The sequence below is a fragment of the Actinia tenebrosa genome, unplaced genomic scaffold, assembly GCF_029948245.1.
Source record: "Actinia tenebrosa isolate PJP-AT-01 unplaced genomic scaffold, QUT_ActTen_1.0 PGA_scaffold7__59_contigs__length_16204524, whole genome shotgun sequence".
In the NCBI taxonomy this organism is placed as follows: domain Eukaryota; kingdom Metazoa; phylum Cnidaria; class Anthozoa; order Actiniaria; family Actiniidae; genus Actinia; species Actinia tenebrosa.
In genome coordinates this window covers 1,718,351-1,743,732 of record NW_028292584.1, presented here as the reverse complement: position 1 = coordinate 1,743,732, position 25,382 = coordinate 1,718,351, and the positions used below count along the sequence as shown (strand labels likewise).

At 35.5% G+C, this 25,382-nt stretch overlaps 1 protein-coding gene and 1 pseudogene across 1 annotated transcript in view; both read right to left on the bottom strand.

Moving 5' to 3' along the window:
- Positions 1–25,382, bottom strand: part of LOC116297277 (neuropeptide FF receptor 2) — a 48,138-nt gene that overhangs the window by 1,467 nt on the left and 21,289 nt on the right. Inside the window, exons 4-7 of the mRNA XM_089040267.1 lie at positions 18,328–18,459; positions 10,303–10,385; positions 2,475–4,185; positions 147–174 (exon numbers count right to left, since the gene is read on the bottom strand). Of these exons, the coding sequence (XP_088896393.1) occupies positions 147–174; positions 2,475–3,656 (1,210 nt within the window). The 5' untranslated portion in view covers positions 3,657–4,185; positions 10,303–10,385; positions 18,328–18,459. The remainder of the gene's footprint in view (positions 1–146; positions 175–2,474; positions 4,186–10,302; positions 10,386–18,327; positions 18,460–25,382) is intronic.
- On the bottom strand, positions 21,504–22,584 carry LOC148905312 (uncharacterized; annotated as a pseudogene).

Here is a 25,382-nt window from a genome sequence, read left to right as displayed (position 1 = left end):
AATGCTGCTGCTGCTGCTACTACTACTACTACTACTACTACTACTACTACTACTACTACTACTACTACTACTACTACTACTGCTACTACTACTACTACTACTACTACTGCTACTGCTACTACTACTACTACTACTACTACTACTACTACTGCTACTGCTACTACTGCTACTACTACTACTACTACTACTACTACTACTACTACTACTACTACTACTGCTGCTGCTGCTGCTGCTGCTGCTGCTGCCACTACTACTACTACTAATGATGATGATGATGATAATGATGATAATGATGATGACGATGACGATGATGATGAATAGTATTTTTATAGAGCGCAGATACATAAGAATCGATCTTTCCGCACATTACAACAATCACGAGGTAAAAAAAACATACGATACGTACAGTTTGAAGAAAATACTAAAAACCTTTATAGTATGCTAATAAAGGGATATAACTGTAAAAGGCCAATAGAAAATTATCTGTATTATGAAAGGAATCCAATAAATAAGTCATTGATCTTGCTTTTAAAATGTCCAAGGATTCAAAAGTGATCACAAATGCTGCGGATATGTTGTCAGATCTAGAGGTGCCATCTTGTAGTCGTATAATTAATCGATGTTTGTTATCGTCGGTTGTATATTGACTCAGTGCATATTTATATAGCACTTATCAAATTTTCTAATGGTTGATTAGTCGTATTTGGTTTAAGTCGCTATTTGGTATGCATTATCTGAATGCACGCCGGTGATTTTGATTGAAAATTAGTGTTACACTTTGCATGACATAATTTTAATGTACTTGCCATTTTTTAGTTGTTTCCCCAGCCCACCTACCCCCTGAACAATGTGGTTCCTGTGACTCATTGGTCTCGTAGTCCTTAATATGCAAAATTGGGGGGGAGGGGGGGGGGGTACTTTGGAAGTCAGAAGTTGAGTAACTCTTAAAAATTTGTGGTTTTGTAACAACTCGAATAAGCCCTTCCCCCGAACTATTATAGCGCCCTGTTTTAGACGTGAAAAATTTAATAAACGCCGGGGCGCTTATTCGAGTAAATACGGTAAGTTCTGAAGATTCTCTGTGAATCATGCATCACATACGAAATGTTGATTTTTTTTCACATTAACAGTTCAAAGATAGAAGAAAAAAATGTCAAGGGATTCGATAATTATATCTTAAAATGAATGAATAAAGAAATAAAATGAAGATGCGAAGTTTTCAAACCGCCTTGCCATGTTTGTTTTCTTGAACAATTTGGCGCATGCGCATACGTTTTAAGCCCTGACGGTGCATCTTCAATTTTAAATGTGTATCGCGTTGTTGTTTTAAACCAAAAATAACAAACTTGTGTGAGAGTGTTCGTTTGTCTTTATGATTTAATTCCTACCACACGACAATTCAATGTCCAAGCCGTAAAACTACTAAGTACACCAAGATTGACCTTAACACCAACAACGTGCAATGTAGTGGCCAATCAGTGAATTCATTGATGTCAATGAACTGATCGATTCTTTGCGATTCTTCAAATATGAGCGTGAATCAAAATAGGTTTAAAACATGTCAAACTGAAGAACAGCAAATAGCACTTAATCATTTTTAATGTCTAATTTTGTAATAAGCATTTATATTTTTACAGTGTCTTTCAATTTATTCAATCATCTACCTGTAATATTTGTGTATATATTTGATTCCATACCACTCTTTTCATCTTTCCAGCTTATCTTACCTTCAGGAAATTTTCTTAATGAAAAATTTGCGGTATTTGTTGTCTTCAAAGAGTTATCGTCTAAATGTTTAGGAGCTTATCATTTAACACAGACCTTATCTTTTTATTGTTCAAACCATGAATGTTATTGTAGTATAGTTTAATCTTTGAACGAACTTATTTCTGATAGCGACTTGATTCTAATGAAAGCTTCCTTCGACGGAATATTTCATATGTGAATATTCATAGCCGAAGAGAAATCCTACGGACGGTAGGGAATTCCAAGCTAGAGACTTTTTTATTCTGCTTTTAGTGTAAATAAACGTAAAAAGATCCGTTATATATGCAAGAGAGGTTGGCGATCGGATCAGATGTGATTACAGGCGGCCAGATTTGAATTGTTCTAACCTGATTGGATGTCCTTAGCCGGTCCGTTTAACAAATGTATAGCATGCATAGATAAACCGTCACGTTTTACAAACGAGACTAAAAAGCCTGTGGCACTCATCGGACCTGATCAAATAGGAATTTAGAATTCTAAGTTGAGTTTTGCGGAGGAAGAAAAAACCTGAGAAGGGCAAGTGAGAGGAAAACCCTCGAAGCACAGGAGAGAAGAAACAAGCAATTCTTCTCACATTTAATGATCATTTGACCGGCATTCGATAGTGTTTAAATCAAAACTGGAATGTTGCCTATCATGTTAGAACATATCGAATGTGACTTATTGAGACGAAACTTATGCGCTTGAGTTGTTTAGTTTAGCTACACAACAGCTTCACTTATCATCATCGGATCATTAGAGTTATTTTTCAGTTCATTTGATGTTTCATTACAATTACAATTGGTTCCGTTATTTAGACTTGTCTCCTTAACAGTCTCATGATTGGTCTTTTGATACATCACGTGATGATGATTGATGCACCCAAAAAGCTTCCAACGTCTTTCCTTGGGGCTAGCATTAGATGATGAGTCTGTTTCGTATGTAGCGGTCTCCTCAATAGCGTGATTCTGAAATAACGCTCTACACCTACAACATACTATTAAAGTAATATATCTAATGTACCCCCGTCTGTAATGTTTGGTAAGGCTACCGTATACTATAGGGTTTAAACATGCATGTGTATAGAGAAGCCACTCGCATATCCTTAAGAAGGCGTTGCCAACTTTGATTTCATTTGGTCCTCCAAAGTCAATCAACATCCAAGCCAACTGGGCAGGTAACATGGTTAACGCAAATAAAGTAACAATTGTTGCTAAAGTCTTAATCACTTGCATATTTTCTTTTCTTCTCGCGGGATCGATAGCTCTTCGAGTATCCCCTTGGGTTTTTCGGCCACGCGGTCTGAAGAGGTCGATAGCAATACGAACGTATTCCACGGCTATGATTGTTAAAGGTAGAGCGTATTGAGACACAAACAGACCAGCAGTGTAGGCTTTCCTGTAATTGTTAGACGGCCAGTTTTCCGCGCAACCATATGGTTCCACTGATTTTGATTTGGTGACAATCATGAGTGGTACAACAACGACAAATCCAAGCACCCAAATAATTAAGATCCAAAGGACCACATATCGATGCTTAATTTCTGGCTTGAATGGATTGAGTATGACTTGACGTCTGTGTATGGCCATGGAAGTCAGAGTGAAAATACTGAGACATATAGACACAGTCATCATAGGCCATACGAATCGGCAATAAAAGTCCGATGGGACATCTCCAACCGTTAAGAAAAATTGCGTAGGTAGACAGAAAAACAAGTATGTCAGATCTGCAATGGCTAAATTCACGATGAATATGTCATTAACCGTACGCCTTTCCCGTCTACCCGCCACTACAATCAACACCAGTACGTTACCGACAGTCCCCAGCACAAAGACCACCGTGTAAAAGCCTTGCTTGACTTTATCTTCTTGTGTAAAAGGGTCAGAACTAAGACTGTCGTTGGCCATCATTTATGGACTAGTTCGTTCAATCTCAAACTGCATGAATTTTCCTTATCACGAAGTATATGTTGTTCGAGATAAAGTTTCTGGAATAGCTTCCTAGGATAACGATCGATTAAGATTCGTCAGACTCGCAGTCCAGGTTGTCGATTTTTGAAAAAAAAAGATGTGTTCTATGATGGATGAGCTCCGAAGAGAGGCACCAAAGGATGGACCGCTTACCAGAGGTGTTTCAGACGGAGGTTGTGTGGTTTGTCTGTATTAAAATAATCCTTTGTGGTTTTGAGATAGGAGCAGATGTGAAACAGTTTCTCTAGCCGTATTCGCCTATCTGTTAGCTCTATCTAGAAGGCATTATATTTGTTTCGTCTTTCAAGAATGACATTATGTTATCAGCAAGAGCGTTAGACAGGAAATTGTCAAGTGGTGTGGAGTGAAAAGATCTTTTCGTCAGGACCAAGTTCACGTGGTGTTCAATAGAAAAACACTCCAGCTCTTGTGCTGTGCTGTCAGGAACCCACTTTTCCGACTTGGCAATCTAGAAGAAAACAACAAATGTAAATAAATATCGTATTTACGATGAAAACAACGAGAAATAAAGATTACATTGGTCGAAAATTTTATCACAACGCGGCTGGAAATACAATTTGTGGAGTTAATATTCGAAAACATTTGGAGGAACGTTTTCTAAGAGGCTTAGAAACAGTAAGCTATTAAGGCGATTTCCGCGTAACGGGAAATTCTATCCCCACTCAGTCGAGCGACAAACCAACAAAAAATATATTCGTAATACTGACAACAGTCTATTGATCTCGCTAAGTTCTTTCCATAATTGCTTCACCTGCTGAACACTATGAATACTAAAATCAATCCTAAAGACCAACAGCTCATTTCTTGGAGTAGAACAACTTTTTGCTCTCAACCAAGTCTTTTAACTTGTTCACGTTTCAAGAGGTATTATTTAGCACTAAAGATTGAGTTGTTTTTCAATTCAAATTCTATTTTGGACTATTTTTTTCTGGTTTCGTGTGTGAGTGTAGTTAAGTAGGTATGGTGTCTATCTAATTGTGGAATAAATGAATAACACACTATGCGGTTAAAAAATGCTAGGGTAATAAAACGCTGTAAGAAGATGCGAAGGTGGAATAGCATATTGACTTAAGAGAACACAGCTAACAGTTAAATCCAAGCGGTTGTCGCAGAATAGAGACAATTAATCAGTTTCTAGAAAAAAATGCATAAGAATTGATTACTGAACCGGCTACATATCAATTCTTGGGTCAAACTAGACGTATAAAACAGGATAGCTTTGAGCACTGTAGTCTTGCATTAGGATCAGTAGCCGGTTCGTCTTGTGATAGAGGATTACCTGGCATTGTAGCACTTATGGTGTTTTTGTCAACATCCTTTCGAATTCACCGGCAAGTATTTGCGACTCACCGAGAAATATATTGATTCCATCTCGGATGTTTTGAGGTCAGTGGAAAAGAGAATTATAGGTTACGAAGAATATAAGCAGTTTACAGCCTGGAAATGCAATTTAAGGCTAGCGTATGATTGACACTTGCTCGTGATAATATGCCAGATGTGTTTGTGATGGAAAACCCAATAAAGAATCTTTTGATGAAAAAGTTTTATTTTTAGTAGAGAATCGTCACGTAACTTCAGTTTTCAATTCAGTATTTTATCAAGACTCGAAGTTAAATCCACTCCATACGTTGAGACTGTTTGGAGTGATTACTGGATGTACAAAATTAACATGAATTGTGCGTTTGAACCTCTTTATAGCATATATGTCAACTCTTGGCTTTTCAAAACCTATTAATTTATTAATGACTGAGAGATGAGCGACGGCTAAGTAAACAACTTTTACAATGAAACGAAAATAGGAGATTTTTTCCGACTGTAATAAAAAACGTAGGAAAACATGAAGTGACGCGAAGCAAACAAATGTGGATGTTCATTAAGACTAACTGATGTTGAATGGAAGAAAGAGGTGTGAACTACGGGAGAACTAGAATACAATGGCTTGCAGTGTTTGGTTTTGAATGGGTAGCGGTAAAATGCTGAAACCGGCTGAAACGGGTGAAATGATGTTTGAAATCATGTAATTTTTGTGCAAGAATCAATTTCAAAATTTCACATATCTTTGAAGAACGTACAATAGCGTTTTATTCAGTTTTCTTTTCGTATCGTTTCGTGTTTCTTTATGTTTTATTATTATTATTATTATTATTATTATTATTATTATTATTATTATTATATTTGACGCTCATAGCGTTTTGAGTAGCATAAACATGGTAAATATGCTTGCCCGCGCTTCGGCTGGTCACCGTATGTACACTTCCTGCCTGCTAACAACCACCAGGTGCTTGTTGGTGCACGGAACGGAAGAACTGAATACTCCATATTTGAGATATTTGAATGTAGTACGATAGCGATGCTCTTAATGCACGGTAATCCTGATTTTTTAAAATTGAAATATTCAGTAAAAATAAGAAATTCTGTTCTCTTTTGTTTCCCTGTCCTATATACTGAAAATCGACGTTCTGATTGGCTTATGGAATGGGTCATATATCTCTAACCGCGGTCCGATACCCGTTGGGCAATCCGTTAGGCAATCCCCGCAAAACAAGTGAAAAAGTAATTGGGGAAAAAATATGAAAAGGCCTTGTACACGTTGGTAACGTTTAGCCGAAACTTTTGTGTGCAATGGCGTTGTGAGATAAGTTTCATGGATGTGTTACACGGCGCAATTTACGAAAAATTTACTTTCACGAAAAGTAAAATTGCTTTCTACTCGCGCAACCTAAACTTGTGTCGCGAACAGGTTTCAGGACGAAAGTGTTCCGCGGTGACATTCCTGTAAAACTTGTCTCACAACGCCGTTACAAGCAAGTTTCAGCTAAAAGTTTCAACGTGTAGCAGGGTCTTAATAAAATAAAAGCTTCTCTGAGCATTCTGCAAAGCAAGGCGTACATCCATGATAACTAAATAGCACTAAACACATCTATTTCTTTTGTTTGCAATCAGGTTTCATGGGTGCTATTTTGTACTAATGAGTGAGTACTATTTCACGGATATATGTTTGTGTCAAGATGAATTAATTTCTATCTTAGAATTGCTTATTTTAGACAAGGTTCAGTGTTTCATATCACAAGTTTCATATTCACTGTGTATATCAAACTGAATGAAGACATCATAGGACAGTTATATCATTTCCCAGAATACCCTTCGGTGTTCAGTAGTGTACTTGTACTGTTAAGCAGTACCAAAGTGAAAATAATCTATGTAGTATATGACCCAAGTTTAATCTAGACTTGAGAAAGAAAATTAAAAGCATTTTTTTAGATTGTTAAAGCTTGTTCGCAGATCAATAATAATCAACGAATCATTCTTTGACAATGATAACTCTCCCATTTAATGACGCGTACCCATCTACAGAAGAAAAAAAACAACCTGGGGCTCAACTCGTCTATTACCTCATAAAGGTACCGTTGGAACAATATACCAAAAAAAATAAACCAAATGACTGATCATTGTAAATCGGATAAAATGAAAAAGCTATAAAACTACTTAGTTCACAGGCTTAAGAGCCTTAAGACTAGGAACGGAAAACGGTCGCGACATTAAGTGAAATATTGAAGACGATAACCCTAAAGCGCTTAGCCTCTATTGAAACTAGATTATCATCTTTGGTTCATGAGGTATTTTTATTTAAAGACAAAAATGAAAAAAAAAAAAAAAGAAAAAAAAGGGAGAGAAGCAGCTGTATCATAGCAACATATTGTTTAACGCTGACCAGCAATACCTGAAGATATAACAATGTCATGCAGTTCGTAGTATTTGTTGATCAGGAAATAACTGGGAATCTGTGCGCAGCTAATTCGCTGTCTATTAATGCTAGTTGTCTTTGTATATGACTAGTGTTGCTTGTTGGTTCACTGGTTTTAGTCCTTCGAAAAAAAACACATTTTTTGATATGTTCCAATTAGATCATGGAATGAGAGCAACTTGTTAGCCACTGGCTATTTATGATACTCTAGTATACAATATTCAACTTCATATTACGTTTCCATTTCATCAACGAATCACGCGAACAATAATGCACGTCATTAATGAATTATTCAGAAGAAAACTAATCAATATCAATCCTAGGATCGGACCACAAAACATACGTACAATAGGCTACGTTCGATATCTTAAAATTCAGAATTGATGTGGCGAGGCTTTAGTCGTATGGTACCGGCTTTATGTCTGCCACAAATACGTCGATCGCCAAATACATTTAATAGTATAGGAATAGAATAAAGTAAAAATTTCTCGTTCACTTTGCAGTCAGCGCGTGTGTGTATTTCTAAACAAAACACTCACATCACCCTCTAATCCCTAAATGATTGAGATTGTTACATACCAACTGTCCATTTTTGACATACTCTGTTTGGGCGAGAGGGTATCACGTGAACGTGAACCACTTTTACGAGCTTATTTACAAGCTTATCTTATTGATAATTTACCTCCGTTAACTTTGAATAAACCACATTCTATCCAAGGCCCAATCCCAAAGGTAAAGGTGTGATCGAGAGAGGTCTTGGTATTTGAGACTCGTGAGAACCAAGAAGAGAAGCCAGAGGTGAGACTTATTTTATTGGCGAGAAGAGCTTATTGTTGGGCTCAGGGAAACGTATCCGAAAAGTCCAGGAAATTGATATAGGCGGGCAGATCACAAAACAAAACACCCGAGGGGGATGATAAGCTTTAAAGGGAAATTACGTGATCAACTGCATGTCTCATTATACTATAGTATATATAGCGCTTGATGCTTCCTATGATAGCGGGTACCGCTACGTTTGAGCGATTAAGCAAAATCCTACACAAATAAAGCTCCGACTTTTTTAGGTCGTCACATCGACTTCCATTTTAAAAGAAAAAGATAAACGATGAAAAAATAGACGGTTGAGGCAGAATTTGCATATGATTGCATAACAGTCAGAATGGATCTCCGTCAAAACATTTCAAAAAGTATCATCATTAAGATGTTTAAAACTGAATAGCAAGAACTTTCAAGTTGTTATGTTAAATTCTATTTTAAGTTTGTCAGTGTGTACATATACGATCGATAGTTTTTTATTCCTTGAGATTTAAAAATATTTTGTTTCATATTAGTAAATACCTCCTAAATGCAGAAAACTGAATCATAACCACGACAATACAATCCCAACAAATGAAATAATTCAATAACAGGATGAAGAACTAGCGGTACTGTTAGTATCGGTGTTAATGTTATATCTGAGATGACTCAGGATACTGACCCTCCCATACGTTTTTATGAAAACTGTTTGAAGTCTAGATGTACCTTGGTACAGGCAGACAATAATTAACAATTATTCGCCGAAAGCGAAGTGAAGTATCGGGGAATATTTACCGAGATGCGATTCTTCGATGATCTGTAGATGAATATAACAACATAAAACGTAGCCTGTGATCAATGAGCGCGCCGGATTTATTATATTCACTTTTGTAAAAATACTAAAATATATTATTGATTTATGATACATTTACCAAAAAAACTGAAGAAAAGGAAAGGGGAGAGGCCTGTGAAAAGAAACGAGAAGTAAAAGAGACACGAAGTAAAGAATATCAGTGAAAAAGCAGAAAAAGAATATGCATACAGAGAAAAGAGAAAGAGAAAGAGAAAAGAGAAAAGAGAAAAGAGAAAAGAGAAAAGAGAAAAGAGAGTTACTTAAAACGTTACTAACAAACTAACTTTATTAGAAGTAGTTTTTCATCTAAATGTTTACGTGACTTGAATTAAGGAACCCACTGTGAGAAAATTTACCAAAACAAAAGCCAACTTTTTAAATGGTATTTAAAAAAACGTTTGTTTCGACTTGACTGCTTCGTTTAAATTGTAAAATTCATGAAAACTTTGTAACTCTTCTTATCGTTGACCAACAATCACTACGAAACTGATGTACGTAAATGTAGCTTAGAATAAAATATGATTTTCAAAATTTTCCAAGATTTTCCCTGCCGAAAATCATATTAAAGCACTCTTACATGTAAAAAGCAATAAACCTTTGTATATTAATTTTCTATTTTTATTTCAAAGGCGTTTTTTCTTCATTTGGTTTCAATGAAGAAGGGACAGACGAATAATTAGATTGTTTTTTGAAACTGAAGTCTTATGAATACAGGTGTAATGTATCTTCTATAATACATGAAACATTCTAAAAGAACAAAGGACGGACAAACACGTTATTAACATTTTATAACATTAAATTCTACTGCAAAAGAAATATATTTAAGTACTGTAAGTTTCGGTCACTTCTTTTTATTCTACATTGAAAATTCTCGCTCACTACAAGGTTCGTGAAGTTGATTGAAAACAGGATATACACGAATAAGTATAAGTTCGAATATGAAAATGAAATTAATAATTTAATACCCTCTCTAGTCTCCTTTCCCCCCTCCATCTTGCTTGTATTGAGGATTCATCAACATTCACTAAGAAATATAGGGCTAAGCATTGTTCATGAAAACTGTTCATTTATACGGAAAAAACGGCGTGAGAATTTGTACATGCAAACAAAGTTTCACTGCTAAAATGACCCTGATTAAAGTTATTATATTGTGTAGATGTAATTGCACCTACCTTTATATATATATTAATTTGTGTCCACTTGTTTTGAGCAGAATCCAATCCTTAAAGCTCTGGATCAAACCCGAACACAGTTCCTATAGATGTAAAACATTAAAGTGAGATCATTTCATTCTCAAACTCCACTTAACGATGCTAGAGACCGAATGTTTGGATAAGATTTTTCTAACGAATTCGCTAAGTCAATAACTCATTTCACGGAGCCTTCAAAATTGTAATTTAAATTACGATCAGTTAAAAACCTCCGGCGGTTTCGTAATCCAGTACTTTTCTAAGTTATGCCTCAAAAGCGATTGTAAATAGATCGTAAAATCGGGATGGTTTTGAAAAATTAGTCCTATAAATAAAGATCAGGAATTAAACGATATTGGCGAATAAACTGAAGTACAAACAAAGTCATTTGATGATGTTATACAAGAAGTAATTATTGCTGTTTATGGCTTAATCACAAATATGTTTTATAGTTTATTTTCATCACAACATTTGTGATGTCGGCACACAAAACCTCGGACAGTTTGCGAAAGTGCTTTTATAAGCTTGGGAAAAAACGAGAATTTGTACAATTAACAGGTAAATGTTAAAACGAAAAATGAAATTGTTATTTTAGCTTTAAAGCTTTTAGTTCTTTTGGTGCTAAGATAATGAAATATAGATTTGATCTGCGAACAAAGCCGGCAAGAAAGCCCTTTGGATGTTCCGCCATATATACGAGATGAAAACCATGGAAACAGCACGCTGAAAACTAGACGGAAAAAAGTCACAACTTGAATTACCGGGAAGCAGTAATTACAAATCTTATAGATAATATAATTTGAATTCAAGCAGTTCTATTTTTTCGTGGAATTCTACATTTAGTCGTAGGACTCACGGACTAAAAGAGAGAAAAAATCCAAGTGTATTCCTAATCCTTCAAGAATAATATATTTACATTTCTTGTGCCTTTAGTGTCCACTTGAATTCAGTGAGCTGCTTTATTCTTGTCGAAAATCAATGAAAGACAATGAAAGACCTATTTAACCTCGAGTAGCTCTTGAGGCAGAAATAAGCTTATCAGACCGCGCGGATATCATTTTCATAAGGTACCTCTAGATGAGATTGAGACTTGAGTTCAATTTCCCTTTGAAATTTACCTTAATTGGTCTCAAGATTACGCTATGAAGGATGTGAACTAATATGAAATACTGTAACATTTATTAATATTTATTAATCTATTATAAGACTATTGTAAAGTTTATTCATTTCTACTCTCGCTCAAGTATCTATATAAAATGTGAACAAACGATATATGAGAATTAGGTTAAGATCTTAGAGAGCTTTTCGTTTGTTTGCTTGCTTGTTTTGTTTGTTTGTTTGTTTGTATCAAAACATAACATCGAAAGAGCCAATCAAATTTTTTTTACGTCTAGTGCGCCCATTTACGAGTAAAATACATATATGTGGACGTGATCATGAAAAGCGTTTTTCAAGTTTTATCTTTAGCATACTTACAAGGATTTTAACTGTAGTCTAAGGTGTACTAGACTAAGCCTTAAAACTATACTTAAAGGTTAGCACTGAAACGAATCAAAGCGCTAATACACTTGACTTTTGTAAAAAGGATGCGCTTGGAGCAGACAAAAAGTTGGGCGGAAACTGGTAAAGTGAAGACAATAGCGAGTTTTAGATTGAATTTTTTTTCTTCCCGCAAACGGCAAACGTGACCACATTTTCATCGTTTTCCTGTATTTTACCTTTACCTTGCAAGCTTTCATTTCACAAACAAATATTCTTTTGTTTTTCTACTACTTGGATTTTTTTGCAATTCCTTTTCAGTTATTTAAAATAATTTTTCACTGATCATCTTGCGTTACACGTTTGCCGTGAACGGCTATCTAAAACTCTCTAATAAGTAATATTTTCCTAAAAGGATAACTTATTTATAGTTCAATAACGGGCAGTAACCAAAAATAATTTTTACTGATCTCAAAATAGTTGTGTTCAGTTTCTAAATTGACTGTCTAAAATTTTAACATTTACGTCTTTTTTTGAGTACGAAGACTGAAGCCCAAGCTGCGCATTTGTTATATTTTTATCGAAAAAGATCAGGAGATAAAAAATCTCTACATTTACCGGCCATTTTGATTCTAGATTTCTACCATACATCATGCATAGCGCACATCCCAATTCAAAATGATCAGAATGGAATTAGTTGTAGGTGATACCTTATTATCACTTATTTTTGCGAGACTTAATTTTCGCGATTTTCGCGATTTAAAAAATTTGGCGAAATTTAAGTAAGCGAAAAAAAGGTGCCGCGAAAGTTAAAGACGCGAAATTTATTGACCTATATAAAAACCTTTATTTAAGTTTTCCGTCTGCTAGGAGTATACATACGAGTAGGAGAGCTCAAATTTCAGTTCAACGCATGTCCTTATTCCTATTGAGGCGTTTCTTATCTAAAAGCTGATTGGCAGCGCCATCGAGTTAAATAGTGCCTCGCTTGCTAACATAAGTGTACTTTTAAAAGATTTTATGCTGCTGACATTGTTGAACATTTTAGCCAGTTGCTTGTTGGAAGATTAAAAAAACGAGAACCAGTGTACTTGATTCGCAAAAATTAATTACCTTGAAAAACGGTGATTCGTCAAAATCGCGAAATTTAAGTCCCGCGAAATATTTCTATTCCAAATTCGCGATATGTAAGTCGCACAAAAAAAGGATAATGAGTTTCTCTTACTTTTCATTCTGAATAAATTATACATAGGAAAGACTCGCTGCGTTTCTTTCGAAATTGTCCGCCTGCATGTCGTGGCGCAATCACGATTTCAATAGACATCATATCCAATACAATTATGAAAATGAATAGACTTTCTAACAGACCAATCTTGTTAGCCATGGCATGCTTTCTTATTTTAATATTTCTTACTAAAATTCAAATAAGAAGCTGAAGAGTAGTTTATTAGTTAGCAGGCTAATTTGAAGGATCTCTCTGACAATAGTTAATAGAGCGGAAGGGTTTGGAAACCTATTGTTCTATGATTTTGCTCGACTGAGAAAAGTTGTTTCGTTTGTTCTGTAGTATTAGGGAATATAGAAGTTTTTCCCTAAAAAACGTTCTAAAATAGTTATAATTTGTCAATTCAATTTATTGCTATATAATTAAGATTAATTGCTTATTGAAAAGGAAACCGTTCTTTTTCATCCTTCCTTATTTATCATCTAGTATAACTTAACTCGGTATCTGTGCGGAAATTTTTATCCTCATAGTTTGTGGTAAGCGAAGGAAAAATGTTTAATTTCAAAATGTTCACACATAAAAATGATAAGGAAATCAGAATATTTTCAGCCATACTTGCTTTGGTTCATTGTGCAAGGTCAGCACTGGCACGTGATGGTGCGGTTCAACCTCAGACGCGAAACAATAGGCCGGTCCTCTGATGCTTGCCGGGTTTTACAACCAGTCCCCTCTATTAACTATGATCTGACAAAAAAAACACTAAGGTGGCTATTGTTACGATTAAATGACTCAAGTTCCCGTAGGGTGATTTTTGTCATTAATTGTACATGCCTCTCAGTAAAACCTATATAAACTTTGCACTGAAGACGGGAAAAGATGCACCGCGAGCACCGTCAACCAGCCTTCTCCCATCCACTACGAACATCAGCCCAAATTATAGTCTCACTTCTTTGAACAACAAACTTCTGTTTTTACAACCACAAAGGTCTGGAAAATCCCAATCTGTCTGATTTCAATTTTACAATTTTACAATTTTTACAAGATTAACATTGCATCGCTTATGGTCAAGATACTAATCAACGTGGAAGTCGTATGATGACATCCCACATAAATCTTCCCCCTAAAAAATTCCGCCTTCTGTTATTCTATACGCTATTCACCAAAATTGTTTAGAAAGAAAACTTCAGCAATAACCATGTAATGTGTAAGTGCAGTATGTTATACATTATCCTCATTAAAAATCATAAACGGTATACAAACACAAATACAGAGGTTTTTAAAATGGACATGCATTTTAGACCATTCGGAAGGACACTGGCGCTAAAAGACAGCAAGAAATCTTAAGTCAATTAGCCATACGCATAAGTCACGGCCATCAAAAAAATTTCGATACCTTAAGAGTTATGCTGGAAATCATTGGACTAAACAAAGAGAACATTCAAAAATATCCGAATAAGAACAGTTTCACCTACCTTACTATAGATTTGTTAAGAGCAGCATGTTTCAAGAATGTTGCTTGTTAATCGGCTGTACTCCCTTTTAAAGTTCCCTTGGACGGCGGTAATCCGTAAAGTACTTGGTATAATGGAACAGTGATTTAAACTCCTAGATAATTGGCTTAAAGATGTAGCCAGGGAGTCTGCTTATCACTATAAGCCTTACACACAAAAGCCTCATGTTTAAGAAACTGTTTCTGAGAACATCAGACAGGCTTGATAGTATGAGAGCGGAAGTACTATTGACATGTGACTGGTCTTAAAACATAGTATAGCCCTCGATGCAAATGATCGAAAAGATGGATTCCTCTAAGACTGCGCTTTATATTGAATGTTCTTGTACCTACATTCTGGTGGGATTAGATCGAGACGAGAATCATACGATCGAGTTGTGTTTCTTATGCCTTTAAATGATAATGCACAAAAATACAATAATAAATAAATAAATAAATAAATAAATAAATAAATAAATAAATAAATAAATAAATAAATAAATAAATAAATAAATAAATAAATAAATAAATAAATAAATAAATAAATAAATAAATAAATAAATAAATAAATAAATAAATAAATAAATAAATAAATAAATAAATAAATAAATAAATAAATAAATAAATAAATAAATAAATAAATAAAAAAGAACGCCAATAAATGTATGGCAACTACGCCATCATGGTTGCTAGATATATTTGTCTGTAAGCCACTCTGTCGTTCCAGTCCTATAACCCCAGGCAAAAAGTCAGTAGATACATATATTTGAGAACTTGTCGCACTGACGCGGTACAGCCTAAAATATCGCGACGACTCGTCTAAAAATATCTAGATTCAACTTGGCATTGGTGGTTTACAGTCACTGTGCTTTTCACGATTCAAATCGCCTCTTTGAACCATTATGGACCACATACATTGCAGCTAAACGTAAGGGTTCAGCTACTTTTGCAAGACAGGGAAATACATCAAGGTCCATTGCAGTTGACAGCCGTGATAGTGGCAACCAGTCGTCGCACTCGGCGAAGTGCACCTTACACGATTCTCCCATGCATTCTCCCATGTACTGGTAAGCATTGGGCTGTCTCCTTTTCTTTTTGTTGCAAAAATCTTCAATTTGGAAATCAGAATTTGTGAATGATAAAAATTGTAAGATTGTCCTAGATTTAGCCTAAAATGATAAAAACTCTTCATAAAAATAGCAACAGGAATAATAACATTATAACTTTTTCATTTTTAAAAAGTGTTATGTTGTTGAAGGAATGCCGCATAGGTTAGTATTAGAAAAATTATTACTGCATCTCGATCGAGACCAAAGGATGTGTAGTCTTTCAGTCAGTTGAATCAGGGGCATTTCATGGCTTTCTCGACCAAATGGTGAAAAGTAAAAGTGTAAAACTAAGCGGACTTTCGCAGTTGGTCAACTCTGGACAGCCGGGATATTATTATTGCTTTCAATAATGTTCCAAAATTACAGGGGTTGATCGTTTTTAACAGAGAAAATAGTACGACATTTTACAGTGTTGCTACCCAAAAGGTATGATAGTCTCCTAAGCAACCGCTATTAGTGTCGTCACTTCCCTAAGTAGCGCGGCCGCTACTTATTAGGGGAGTGAGCGTGGCGTGAACTATAGCCTAGAAATATATCAGTTAACTGTGTAATTATAAATCCCCCCTCCCTCTCTCCCTCTCTCTGCCCCGTTATGGAAACCGATTAGAGATCGAGGTCATCTTGCTTCGTTAGCAACTAAATGTATTAGTCAACCGAGCCACACCAGTTATGGACTGAGTCGTGCATGTATGTCAATAATGCATATCTCTGGTCTAGTTAGTCAGGAGAAAAGGATTATGCTTATCAAGCTAAAGTAAAGACAGCTGGTATGTGAGAACTTAATGATTGAACGCTAGCACTTTTGCTTAAACTTAATTGGATTTATTTGTGTGTTCATCACTCTCCCTCCCACTACTATAGGGACCATAGCTTCGACCACAGACCATGAAAAAACTGGACTCTATAAACTGAAAGGATCACGTTATGGTTCTTGGATTATAAAAGCCGTATTTGTTAGTATGCTCTAGATAGAAGGTTATTATGTGTACTCTACCTGTCAATGATGCTGGCTTATTTATCTTGGCCTTGGATCTATTTCACTCTTTCCCGTCTCACTTTATCTCTAATACAGTAACTTTCGTTAACGCTAGTGTGATATCTTAAGTTTTTAAAAGGCTCGGTCAGGATGACGTGGTCATTAAAGGTTTTGATTGCTCTTTTGAACGCTTAAACTCTAAACACATCCTGTTTTGTTGCAGTATATGTACGTAAAAAAATCTTTATGGATTTCCTGTAGAAGATATTGAGCCACACAAAATATATGTATTTTTAGTTTATGAAGAATTAGTGATACAGAAACTCCTACACTTATATCATGTCTAGAAAAGAAAAGTTGATATGCAGTGCCACTCTTCCGTTGGGGAAAACTACGCCAAAATCGCTACTAAGTGGTTAGGCCAAGTCATTCGAGCGGAAGGGAAGCGAATATTAGTCTAGAGACCTGAAATATCCATGAGAAAAGCGGTCTGTTTTCCTTTCAGTTAAGTTACACTAAACCAAAAAAAGAGAGTTCTTAAAAGACAAGCATCAATTGCCAGATAAAAATGCTAGACGTTTCGTCGACTCGGCGATCACTGACCTAATCTATCGCTTTCCCGTCAAATTCATGAGTGCCCACATATGCTGGAAGTCAAGTTTGGAAGCTAAAAATGAAGCCACTTGCTCTATACTACTAGCTGTTAATTATATGTATATATCAAATCAATAAATCATTAAACTTTAAAAAAAAGGGTTTCTTATGGGGAAAAAAATAAGCTAGCTAGCTACTATAAATATTACTCGCTGAGAGTTCGAATAACTTACCAGTCAGGTGTCTGTAGTGCAAATGATTTGCCGAATAGTGAACTTTGATTAAGTCTTTTTCTCTCGACACAAGCAACCGGCAATTGAAATGTCAAAACTCGTTTTCAATTATTCGCCCAAGCATTCTTAATACGAACAAAAAACATCCTTCATGTGCCCCACTTGGTTTATGATTTACATCTATATTTTTGGGGGACCAAAATGTCAATAGGAACTAGCATCAAATACTTAGGATGTCAGTTAACTGACAGAACATTTTTATTAAAATCCTTCAAACAATATCCGACGACTAGAAGAAAAACACTGACAGTATTTTCCGATCAAAGGAAATCACTATTGTGGGCTATATTACTTGCATGAAAAGTTGACTGACTCGAATTCATTTTTCCCTTCACTTAGGCAGACTTACTCAGTCATTAGCACGAGTGTACAAAAGAACATTCAGACTGCGTACGATATTTGCAAAGAAAAAAGGATTAGTTATCCCCTTATCTCCTGTCTATAACTATAGATCGCTTCTAAGGGTGGTATTCCTTTATAAGATAACGAATAACTTGGGTTTTAAGCTTCTTTGCTATTGAATGTAATATTTAGAGAACAATAGAGGACCATATAACTAGAAAGACCATGGTTATCCTCAATGCACCGAAATTTGATTTGTTTACCCTCACACTCTTTGAATAAAAAGAGTTAAATACATTAGTCCAATCTAGCACTGATAACATTCAAGCGTATTGCTTCTCTTTCTCGCAACTTCTATGTTTCTGGTATTTTTACTTCCTTAATTGAAAGTCTGACGTCATTGGAAGTTTATAGTCATCATAAGTCTACTGTCAATAACACTGCGAAACTAAGACGAGTGCTTGAAAATGAAAATGTGTACATGTAGAAACTCTGTTTACCTTGTTATGATTACGTAGGTTGGCGTGTGACGAAGACAGGTGCTGCGTGGATTTCTATAGAATCATGTGATCAATGTTATCCTCAGGGCAGCTCCAACCCGTTGATCAGTGAAACGGATTTAGAAAAGACTCCTGCAAAGAATGAGGTAATTAGAGCTATTTGGAAAACAGTTACGTACAGATACGGACTAATGAAAAGGCAAAGTTTTAAGCCAAAGCCAGCTACAACATGCTTAAAAGTAATAAGCAATTTCTTATGATCCCTGTGATGTGCTTTTTCAACATCAATATTCACAAGGTGCACAATATAGCTTTTTTATGGTATAACACTATAAGGAAAATCCCCGTTAATTAAGCGAAATAAATGTCACCTGGCTGGGAGAATAAAAATGAATAAAAAATAAATAAAACTCGTATCAATGTCAACGGTAAAATTTACTACAATTAATGAATGTTGCATTGATATTTTTTGTACAAATATTCCTGCATGTTGCTAGATATTAAATCCTAAGTCAGCTTGTTCATAAGGTCCCGACTATATGGCGAGCCCTATATTTCCTCTATCCAATTCATAAACATCAGAACGTCACTAAGGACCACCTACTTGACGTGGTACTTCACTAAAGACATTACATGTACCTATCTATACCTACATGAAGTATGTCTAGGTAGATTGATAATGAGTATCTGACTACGTGACGTTATTAGTTAAGCCAGTAATAACTCTAAATGAACTGACTCATTTTTCGCTATGTTTTTATTAATAATAATAATAATAATAATAATAATAATAATAATAATAATAATAATGATAATAATAATGGGATTTAACATGTGGCATTTCTACAGAGTAGCTATTCATCCACTGTAATTCCATTCGGAAATCTAGGAGTTGATTTTCGCGGAGAGAGGAAAGCTGGGAAACCCGGAAAACCCTCGAAGCACAGGAGAGAACCAACAAACAACTCTACTCGCATACGGTACCGAGCTCAGGGAGACTCCAACCTTGGGTCGCATTGATGAGAGGCGAGCGCTCTCACCGCTACGCCACCCGTGCTTCCCAATTCATTTATTTAATAATAATAATTATTTATTTCTAGTGCATTCCATAATCTCAACGCCCTTACAATAGTTTTGTTTCTGAGTTGTGCAAATTTGATTTTCATCACGTAATTCTGACCTTACGATGTTCACGGGTCTGAAAAGTCATAGAAATGAACAAAATTTCGCCAAACAATTTTAGCGGCGTACATGTTTGTAAATTCGATTTATGCATGTCCAAAGTGAGTTTGATAGATTGCTGCCAAAAACATTTTTGTGGCTGATATCCTGGTGGACCAAATTAGTCCACCAGCGAGTTTTTGCTGTACATTTACACTAACAAATTCGAAAACTTCGTTCGCCCATAGGTCGTTTCAGACGCGAATGATCTAAAATACTCACATGGTAGCTCTACATGCATATCATAAGGATTGTTTTTTGATTGGAACCGAAAAATATTCTGGCTCCTATAAAACACACGTGTTTGCAAACAAAGTATTTAGCCAATTACAGCAGGGCTCACTAGGGTTGGTTTTGACTAATAATTGAAATAATAATGATAATCTAATAGTTAAAATGGACATACTATAAAATATAGCACCTAAAAACATTCTGGGAAATTCTCAATTCACCTCTCTTTGTTCTCTGTGCCGTACATGTATAGGCTTACTAGGAGCAAAGGTTCACTACGACTAACGCATACAGAATAGGAAAAAGATATGAAAACTATATGTTGATAAATTGATAAAAGAGATGTTTGAGACTTGATTGGGTATAAAATAATGGTTTTAGCTATTTATTGAAAGCGGTCAGATGACATTTAGAATCGAGTGGTATTCACCCATAGATCTGACCCTTGTTACGCCAAAAAGAAAAAATTAATCAAGTGCCCCACGTTTTTTCTCAATGAAACTCACGTCATGAACTATTTAGATGTACTTCTAGATCATATCCAAAAATCAGTTTGGGTTATTGTATTTAGGGTTCATACGGAGGCCGTAAACATTGCGTACAGTGACTGAAATCGACAGGTGTTTGTTGTTTCTGGTCTCTATTTTCTCATTCGTTTCTTTTTTCATCCCCGGAATTTCAACCCGAAAATGCATTTCCTTTTAAAAAAATACCTTTTTTAGTAATTTAAATAATTTTAGCAGTTTGCAACATTCGTTTAGGCTGCGTTCATAATGTATGCCAGAGTGGGGGGGGCTTAGGGTTTTAGGGTTAGGGTTAGGGTTAGGGCACGGCCTCCGTATGAACAAGGGTTAGATCTATGTGTGAATGCCACTCAATTCTAAATGTCATCTGACCGCTTTCAATAAATAGCTAATACCATTATTTCATACTCAATCAAGTCTCAAACATCTCTTCTAACAATTTATAAACATATAGTTTTCATTTCTTTTTCATATTCTGTATGCTTTAGCTGTTTTTGGACCTGTTTGATTCAACTGAAAATTTGCATACTTTTGAGGTCGCCGCTAGGGAGTAAGGGAGAGTACAGTTTTCTGTACGGTTTCCTCTTTAAATAAAGTGTTACTAGGCCAACAGTTTTTCTCGGATTTCTCAGAATTTTAGTGGTTTTTTGAAAAACTAACTACATCACGTTTGTTTAATCGGCAATACCTTCCAGCAAACCAAAAATCAGAGCAAAATCGAAATTTTGACTGTGACTGGCCGATTCTCGATATTACGTCTTTTGCTGTTCATTACCGCAAAATATGTAGGCATTAGCACCGGAACGATAAACAATAACGGGAAAGTGCATTCGATTTCGCAAACAGACATTCATTTGAGCCAAAGTCACATTCTTTTAAGATTTTTAATAATCACAAGCATTCAATAGCACTAAAGAGCACTCATTCATGCATTTTGTCATTCATTAACACAAACATACTTACAATAGCGTGCTCATCAACTTCATTTAACAGCATTTGAAAATTCGAATTCGTGAATGGACAATCATTAGGGCGTAAGTTTTGAACATTAGCGTTATTCTTACACACAATAATATTCATTTGCGTACTTGAACAAACCATTTCGCGAACAATGCATTAATGCTCATGTACATACAATACCGCGGTTTTTAAACTCGTTTAGCAAAGATGGATTTTCAATTTAAAAATAGTAATTTGATAATATTTTGGTCAGCCCTGAATTTCTTCGTTATTCAAACATCTTGGAAGATATATCTGCATGAATCTATACCACTGCGCGCTTTGGGCGGCAGTAATTAACAACACCGATATTTCGTTGTAATGCTTCCAGTAGCAGCTGAGTACTATACGATACTCCCCGAGAGGAACATCAAGATGCATTGTCTCTGCTGTGTCGCCCATTGCCTGTTGTATTTCTGGCCTCGAGATGTCTGCATTCAAAGCTGCTTTTAGACTGCTTATTGCTAGTTCAACAATATTCAAAAATGGGCTGTATGGTGGAAGTATCTTTAATTTAGTATTTGGACCAGGGTTGATAGAGTTGCGATGGGCTGGTGCACCGTCGTATATGAATACAGCTTTCTCATCGGGATCTAAATTTAACCTTGCTTGCCTTAAAAAGTCGTAGAAACGCTGTCCATTCATCCCTCCAACAATGGCAGAGTGGAAAACTAAACCATTAATAGCTGATAGTGCCAGAGTGACAATCAAATTTCGCCCTCGTTGTCCACAGACTTGCCTGTAGGTTCGCTGTCCTATTTAGGCACGCCCGTGGTTCCTTGCTGTCTACACGTTGTTGACATTCATCAACAAATATGACATGGCGAATTATTACACCGTGGTTCATGAGCCAGTTAGCATAGTCTTGTCTCTTCTGGATAAAATCGGGTCTGTTTCGCTCAGTTGGGAGAGGCCTTGTGAGCTTCACTCTAAACAGCATGCCATCCAGAGTCCTAGCAATTGTACTATCATGAACCTCAGGCTTGTTGGGAAGGCGCCTTCGTAACTCTCGGTTTATTTCAGCTAATGTAAGCAGACAATTCTCGTTTATTATGGTGTCTAAGCAATCTCGCATTTCGTCAACTACCTTAACGTTGTTTCTTCCACCTCTTGGTAGCTCTTCAATTCTCCCCTCTCTTAAATACCTAGCTACGATATTTCTGGCTGTTGAACCGTGTACTCCAATTGTGGCAGCAACAGTAAGGTAGTCCTCCGTGGCATCTTCAAAGACTCTGACAATTCTTTCTCTTTGTTCGAAAGTTATTCGGTTTCTTCGTGGCATTCTTCTAGACAACTCTCAACAGCACGTTGAAATGAAGAGTACGCAATTTTAACTAAATGAGTTTTCTGCCTATTTTTCACCTTTTCCACGAAAATATTTCTGAAATGCCCAAAATTGTGGGAATCATGCTGAAAATCTATTTTTGCTAAAATAGTACGCTAATGAATATTATTGTGTGTAAGAATAACGCTAATGTTCAAAACTTACGCCCTAATGATTGTCCATTCACGAATTCGAATTTTCAAATGCTGTTAAATGAAGTTGATGAGCACGCTATTGTAAGTATGTTTGTGTTAGTGAATGACAAAATGCATGAATGAGTGCTCTTTAGTGCTATTGAATGCATGTGATTATTAAAAACCTTAAAAGAATGTGACTTTGGCTCAAATGAATGACTGTTTACGAAAACGAATACACTTTAGGAAAAAGATATGAAAACTATATGTTGATAAATTGATAGAAGAGATGTTTGAGACTTGATTGGGTATGAAATAATGGTATTAGCTATTTATTGAAAGCGGTCAGATGACATTTAGAATTGAGTGGCATTCACACATAGATCTAACCCTTGTTCATACGGAGGCCGTGCCGTAACCCTAACCCTAAAACCCGAAGCCCACTACATTTTACTCAATGTTTACGGCCTCCGTATGAACCCTAAATACAATAACCCAAACTGATTTTTGGATATGATCTAGAAGTACATCTAAATAGTTCATGACGTGAGTTTCATTGAGAAAAAACGTGGGGCACTTGATTAATTTTTTCTTTTTGGCGTAACAAGGGTCAGATCTATGGGTGAATACCACTCGATTCTAAATGTCATCTGACCGCTTTCAATAAATAGCTAAAACCATTATTTTATACCCAATCAAGTCTCAAACATCTCTTCTATCAATTTATCAACATATAGTTTTCATATCTTTTTCCTATTATGTTTGTGTAGTTGTTTTTGGACCTATTTGATTCAACTGAAAATTTGCATACTTTTGAGCTCGCCGCTAGGCTAACAGTTTTTCTCGGATTTCTCAGAATTTTAGCGGTTTTTTGAAAAACTAACTACACCACGTTTGTGTACTTAGTAATGCCTTCCAGAAAGCCAAAAAAATGAGCAAAATTGAAATTTTGACTGCGAATTTTGATTTTGACCGCGATTTTGCTCGAGATTAGTGGACATCTGCTTTTAGTAACTTAAATTAAACTTAGATTTAGTTTACATATTTATTAGTAATTTTGTAATTTATGTAACTTATATCTTGGATTTCCTTTACCTACATTATTTTTTGTAAGTTGTAAATCGCCTTGGACACCTGCATGCTGATATGAGCGCTATAAAAACTAAAATTTATTATTATTATTTTATTTTGTGAACTTTTTTGTGAATAAAATGGCTTGGCCTGAACCTGGTGTCTATTTTTTAACCCTGTTGATCAGTATTAAAATTGAAAGAAATAATAATAATGATAATAATAAAAACAAAAAACAAAAACAAACAAAGCAAAAAACACAAAAACAAAAACAAAAACAAAAACAAAAACAAAAACAAAAACAAAAAACAGAAGACAGAACACAAAAACAAAAACAAAAACAAAAACAAACAAAAAACAAAAACAGAAGAAAACAGAAAACAGAAACAGAACTAGAAACATGAAACAGAAACAGAAAGAAACATGAACAGAAACAGAAACAGAACAGAAACAGAAACAGAACACCAGGAAACAGAACAGAAACACAGAAACAGAAACAGAACAGGAAACAGAACAACAGAAACAGAAACCGAAACAGAACAGAAGGAAACAGAAACAGAACAGAACAGAAACAGAACAGAAACAGAAACCGAAGAAAACAGAAACAGAACCAGAAACAGAAACAGAAGTAACAGAAACAGAAACAGAATACCAGAAAAACCGAAAACAGAAACAGGAAACAGAAACCAGAACAGAAACCGGAAACATAAACAGAAGGAAACAGAAACAGAAAACCAGAAAACAGAACCGAAACAGAAACAGAAACAGTAACAGAAAACAGAAACAGAAACAGAACAGAAACACAAACAGAAACAGAAACAGAAACAGAAACAGAAACAGAAACAGAAACAGAAACAGAAACAGAAAACAGGAAACAAACAGAAACAGCAACAGACACAGAAACAGAAATCAGAACAGAAACAGAAACAGAAACAGAAACAGAAACAGAAACAGAAAAAGAAACAGAAACAGAACAGAAACAGAAAACAGAAACAGGAAACAGAACAGAAACAGAAACAGAAACAGAAAACAGAAACAGAAACAGAACAGAAACAGAAACAGAAACAGAAACAGAAACAGAAAGAAACAGAAACGAAACAGAAACAGAAACAGAAACAGAAACAGAAACAGAAACCGAACAGAACAGAAACAGAACAGAAACAGAAACAGAAACAGAAACAGAAACAGAAACAGAAACAGAAACAGAAACAGAAACAGAAACAGAACAAAACAGAAACAGAAACAGAAACAGAAACAGAAACAGAAACAGAAACAGTATGAACAGAAAACAGAAACAGAAACAGAAACAGAAACAGAAACAGAACAGAAACAGAAACAGAAACAGAAACAGAACAGAAACAGAAACAGAAACAGAAACAGAAACAGAAACAGAAACAGAAACAGAAACAGAAACAGAAACAGAAACAGAAACAGAAACAGAAACAGAACAGAAACAGAAACAGAAACAGAAACAGAAACAGAAACAGAAACAGAAACAGAAACAGAAACAGAAACAGAACAGAAACAGAAACAGAACAGAAACAGAAACAG